General features: G+C 39.0%; 1 protein-coding gene across 1 annotated transcript; it reads right to left on the bottom strand.

Annotated features, from left to right (window-relative positions):
• Positions 1-1,431: 1,431 nt before the first annotated feature.
• Positions 1,432-4,915, bottom strand: LOC122653888 (KIN14B-interacting protein At4g14310-like). The gene is made up of 3 exons (XM_043847844.1): positions 3,643-4,915; positions 2,557-3,176; positions 1,432-1,991 (listed from the first exon to the last, which is right to left on the bottom strand). Exons 1-3 carry the CDS (start codon positions 4,882-4,884, stop codon positions 1,460-1,462), a joined length of 2,394 nt encoding a protein of 797 aa, XP_043703779.1. The 5' UTR covers positions 4,885-4,915; the 3' UTR covers positions 1,432-1,459.
• Positions 4,916-6,033: the final 1,118 nt, after the last annotated feature.

Below are 6,033 nucleotides of genomic sequence, written 5' to 3'. Positions count from 1 at the left end.
GTGCAACCCTTGGTACAAAGGTTGAGCCCACTGGTTGTAGCCCATTCATACAGCCATGAGAGCCCAATAGTCATGACCCATCAAAACAGCCATATGAGCCAATGGATGTGACCCATCCGAACAGTTTTGTATGCCTATAAATAGCCCACGAAATCTGTCAGTCAAAAGAACAACACGACCTCATTCGACTCAAGCTATCTCTCTGTCCTCTTCTTTTTTATATCAGATTTCTAACAATATACCTCTATCCTTATATAATGCAAGTTTGTGGAGTCTATATTATTTTGATTTTTGAATTATGTTTTAACCTCTTTTATATACTCTTATGAGGCTAAAGTTTACCCAATGAAATGGGTGTGGAATTATCTATAACATAGACACACCATCCATGATTACCATTGCCTGCCACAGCAATGTTTGTGACATTTAGAGTTTCCTACCATGTAATTAGCAAAATTAGTTAAAAGTCTTGTGAAGGGATACCCAGATAGGCGTGAGTCATTTCCAAAGTTGGAAGGTAGGTCAAATGTTCAAAGGATGAGATCCATCATAGATATTGGATAAGTCAAACCATTTCTTTAGTCTCTCATTTGAGCCATCCAAACGTGAAATGAACTCTCTTAAGAAATCTTAATTGTTGCTTAGTATTAAATATTTGTGTCTCCCTTTCACTATAAGCATACATGCATTGCATGTGCTACTACTCGTTTAATCTATAATGTCAGGCGTCTTGTTTGAAAGTTATACTCAATGAGATTCACTGCCTTACAAATATTTCAGATCATTGAGGTCTAAAGTGCAATATAAACCCAAGGTTATGGTATGGTCATGGTTGATTCAAAGAAAATGCATTTCTTCCAACAATGCTGTTAAGATCAAACCCTAGAATTGTTCAAGTTATCAATATCAGTTGTAGGTAATGGTACAAACAATAAGAACTCAATCCATGGGTATCGGTTACTCCATGCTCTTAAGGTTGCAGTTTCAAAGGGAACAATCAAAAATGAAAACAAGAACAAATGAGCAATGGAGTAAGAGGCTTGCAGGGAAGAAAACTAGCATGGGGCATTATTGTTTTCATGGTGTTTACTGTTTAGTGAAGAAACAAAATTTAAAGAATTCCTTATGCCTCCATTCCATTTTTTGGTTTGACAAAAACAGAAATTGATTTTGGGAGAAAATAGTCTCTTAATTGGGTCCAAAAAGGATAACCTATGGAACCTTTTGTTCTGAATCAAGGCCATATACATAAAGAATTTTTAAATTTCCTTTACCTCTCCCTTCTTCCCACCTTTTCTTTCTTTCACTTAAGATTAATTCAGTGAAGAATTTTGCAACAGAGCTCATTTTGAGACAATTCCATACTAACCTATATAGGCTGATGCAAATACTTACTTGGATGGAATAACAAGACTTCATTGCACTCAAAACTTGTTATAGAAGGTAATGGATATTGCAATTATAACAAATGCCTCCAAAGTGCAGGGCGATCTTTTGATATAACAAGAACCCGAGAAGATAAGTAATCAAAAGAAGGAGAGTACAAGTCATCTGGACCGATGATGTCTCTGACTTTTTGTGTGTTCTGATAACCAATGCTGAAAGACTGCCTCCCATCATCCTTTAAGGCATCAAATACGAACAGTCCGAGTGAACACACACCCATCACAAAACTTGAATTCCCCCAGACCTGTGTTATGGCAGAGCAATGGAAGTGAGCATTGAGATCTGGAAGAGTATAACTGCTGATAAGCCTTCCTTTGCGCAATGAGAACTGTTGCACTTGTGAACGGGTCGACTCTTTTGCTGTAGATTTTGTATTAGTGCATCCAAGGAAAATGGAATCGCGACGAGAGAAGACAGACTGGACACTCACACCAAATTTGGATATCTTGAGGCCCACACCAGATGGAAGACGGAAATCAAGGACATTTATGCCTTCAGTGGTACAGAAAACACCATCATTTCCTTCTGCTTCAGATGAACTTACTCTGCATTTTAAGGCAAACATTCAGGAACTGTAAAATACCTTTGTGTTAGCTTCTAACGGAAAAGTTTACTTTTCACTAGTCCCTTCCTCCTAGTATTTATTAGCTTTCATGTGTTTCAATGGGGTTTTTCCGAGTGAAGGAAACATGTACTTCTCCTGGGGTTTGGAGGGGGAGGATGCAGAGACGAGGTATTATTACAAGAGTTATTAAGTACATTTTGAATCCCTTGTTGATTAATGAAGATCAAATTTATGTTGGCGGATGGGACAATCAGCAGGAACTGTAGACAAAGACTACTTAACCATGAAACAAATACGAAAAATACACTCAAGTAGAATTGATAAATACTCGAGGTTCCAAACTTGAATGCCTCTTGATTAATAAGAACAAATCCATTACCAAACTTACTGTTATGGATTTACTAGGTTGTACCAATTCAAAATAGATAAGGGCTGATGTATGAACTGAGTATGCTAAGAAAATATTGATGACAAAAGTCGCCTAACTGTGGAAGAGAATATATGACCCACGATAAGATAGTACACAAAATGCATAAAATTTTTACCTTTGGAGAACTCCACCACCTAATTCAGCATCTGTGTTATTCACTTCAAGAGCAGAGATTTTCTGACCAGAGGAGGTAACGGATAGTAATGCCTGAGGATTAAGGGAGTTCACATCCCAGAGACTAATATTCTCTGTTTCAGCTATAACCACCTTCCCTCGATTTCTCCACTGCAAAGGACTTGAGTAATCCATCATTAACACCGGCCTCTGTAAATCCCATTTCATCATCAGCTCACCGTCACGGATATCATAGATTCTAACAGCCTTCTGACTGCTGCCAGTTGACACAATAAGTGGACCACATGGATTATACCACCATTGTTGGTTTTCAGTGGCCAAGACTTTGGATGAACCCTTTTTTCTATATGCAACATTGTTGGGTAGGGAACCCAGAACTGTTCTTGAAGAAAATATGGTTCTTCTCTCATCAATGTGAAAAGCTTGCACATCTTTGGTGTAAAAATCCCACGAGCAAAAACCTGATTCTAAAGCATTCCCTGCGGATGCTGCTACAACATATCTTCCCGAGCACCCATCTGCCCCAGGAGCACGGACCAACCAACAATCTCCCCATATGTTGGGTGGCACTCCAACAGGAGGCTTATATTCAGCCTTCTCCTGCAATAAGGAAGAATCATCAGTGGACAATATCTAGCCCAAACACTGCATAAGTCTGTTCATTGTCCGTCCTTCCATCCATAGATTCATTCATTCATGCATAGAAGCTAAAATACATAATTGTGTATTGCCTATTCACTACCTAAAAAATATTTGTGTAATGCCTATATAAGTACATACATTCTCTGAATAAACAAAGAAAACATACAGGATATAAACACCAACAGTGCATCATTTATCTTAAACACATAATAGGGTCAAACAAGACACTAGTGCCTATGTCAAATTAAATCAACAATAGATTTTCTTATTGCAAAATGTTATAAGGCTCTTAACTTGCTCTCAAAATATAAAAACATTTTCCCCCTTCATGAGAATTATAAAAAATGCGAGGAGAAACGGAAGGTTTTTTTTTATCAAAACAAGATGGTGAAGGCTAAACTTTATATATTACCATAGTGCCTACCTCAGAGTTGGTAATATCATAAAATGAACATGAACCATCATCATGAGCAAGAAGAACTGATTCACCCTCAGACACAAACCATCCACCTGTTGAGGCCTTGCATCCTATTTCATGTAACTGATCCATGCAGGAATCCTCAATCTCTTCAGGAATTATAACTGGTGATCTGTTCTCCTGGTCATCAAAATCCTCAAGCTTTTCGTCAGAAGTGAATTTGATCTCCACTTCATTCTTTCCATTAACAAACTTTGAAATATTCTGTGCTTCTGAATTTGCAGTTCCATCCATTTCATGAATTTCACAGAACTCCAAATTAACACGCTCATCCCATGTGCTGACCTTCAAATGACTTGTGTTCAGGGAAGCCAAGAATTCCAATGCAATAGGATTCTCATCAACGGGGCTCACTGACCCCTTGCCTGGCATTAATTTAACTCTGGATTCTGGTAAACTTGGTAGATGGTTTTGACTGCTTCCTGATGATGTGTGTAACAATGTTCGACTCTTGAGTAATTTGTGATGAGGAAACAGCCTGGCTTCTAACTCTTCATGATTCAAACCTTTAGCCAAGCTTTTGGGCTGATCAACTTGCTTAGTTTCAGCCTTCTCCAAATTTTTGCAAACAGAAGTATTGCTTTCAACTGTTTTGGATGAGTCCAGGGTACAATCATTATCTTGTATATGAATCATGGCCTTCTCCATTCCAGAAATCTTAACCTGAATGTCAGAAAGTATCAGCTTCGACTCATCTGTATTGTTCATATCCAATATTTCCTTCGTCTGCTTGATGTCAGATGCAATTCTCTTAACTTTACCTTCCAAAAAAGCAAGTTTCTCATGAAGCTTACTAGGGTATTTGTTCACAACTTGAACACCTTTTTCTTCATGTGCACCCTTCTCTTTTGAACATTCTGAACCCTTAAAAACACCCGAAGCTTTTTCACATGCTTGGTTTAAACTTGAATCAAGATAAGAAGTGTCACTAGATTTTTCAACATTCCCAAACCCATTTTCAGCTTCTTCAACTGACTCTAATGAAATCTTATCCAAATAACTCTTCCCCTTGCTATCATCCAACACTCCAAAGCCTTTTGGAATCTGCTGAGCTGTAACTTCAGAACTCGAATCCAAATAACTATTACTATATATACAACTTACTGAAGCACCATTCAAATTCTTGTCATCTCGTTCGATTGAATGTGAGCTTAAATTAACTTTCTCCTTACAATCATCTAAAATCATACCCCCACAGGAATCCCTTGTTCTCAGTTTCGCATTCAAGTCTAAAAAAGTTTCCAGATTTGGGTTTTTTTCAACCATCCTCATGTCGCTTGGGTCATTCTCATTTGAATTTGAATCTAAACTGGGTTCCCTCTGCTGACATCTCTCTGGAACTCTGAAGCCATTCAAACCCTTTCCCCCATTTGACCCCACTAAAGTGGTTCGAATTCCACTTCTATTTCCATCCACCGAACCTCTTTGTTGAGTCTTTACCGATCTATCGGAGCCGGAAGAAGAACCCGTAGAAAGGCGATCCTTTAGGGAATCGGAAAGAAACCGAACGAAATCAGTAGGGTTCGAGTTCGAATTCGAGTTCTTACCTCTAGGAATGGAAGATGTCGACCATCGAACACGGGCCTCTCCGTCTTTGGCTGGCCCTGGAGGCTTGTCAATCTGCTGTGACTGCGAGATCGGAAACGGGCGAATCGTGGGCTTATGAGAAATGGCAGGAATTCTGGTGGCGGAAAGCGCTCTAGGGTTTTCTTTGCCGGCAGTCTTTCTGCAGCTGCCGACGTTTTCCTTATCGGGTACTGGCGTTAGGGTTTTCTGGGGCTTTAAAGCCGTTATCTTCCCACCGGCGCCACCACGTTCTTTTACTCGCCGAACTGTTGACGACGACGACGCCATCTTACCTTGTTTTTGTTTGTCTGAGAATAGAGAGGACTAGAAGAAGAGAAGGGAAAGGTGTATCTCGGGAATACTCGCGATCAGAGTATGAAAAAGGAAAGCAGTAGTTTGGGTGGGAAAAGTGTGTAAATTCTGAATTTAAATTTCAAACGTGTCAACCGGTCGGGCTGATCGGTTTGGTTGGGCCTAATTGGTTCCCACTAATTTTAAGATCTCACTCTCACACAGTTTTTGTTCATTTAGGTTATCTAGCCTTGTAGGCCATGGTATGGAACTATCGACACGTTTTCATTAGGCCGGTTGGTCATTGGAAAGGGTACCAAAATCAAACCGTTTAAACCAATATCGTGAAATCAATTAGTAATGGTTTGATTTTAGTTTTACATTTGAGATCATTCAATTAAACGGTTTAAATTGAATCATTTAAACCAATGAGAAACCTTTTAAAACCAACCCATTAATATGTACATAGTAAGTTAAATT

The sequence above is a fragment of the Telopea speciosissima genome, chromosome 3 (genome assembly GCF_018873765.1).
Source record: "Telopea speciosissima isolate NSW1024214 ecotype Mountain lineage chromosome 3, Tspe_v1, whole genome shotgun sequence".
Taxonomy (NCBI): Eukaryota; Viridiplantae; Streptophyta; class Magnoliopsida; order Proteales; family Proteaceae; genus Telopea; species Telopea speciosissima.
The sequence above is the reverse complement of the archived record's forward strand: the minus strand, read 5'-3'. Positions and strand labels throughout refer to the sequence as shown.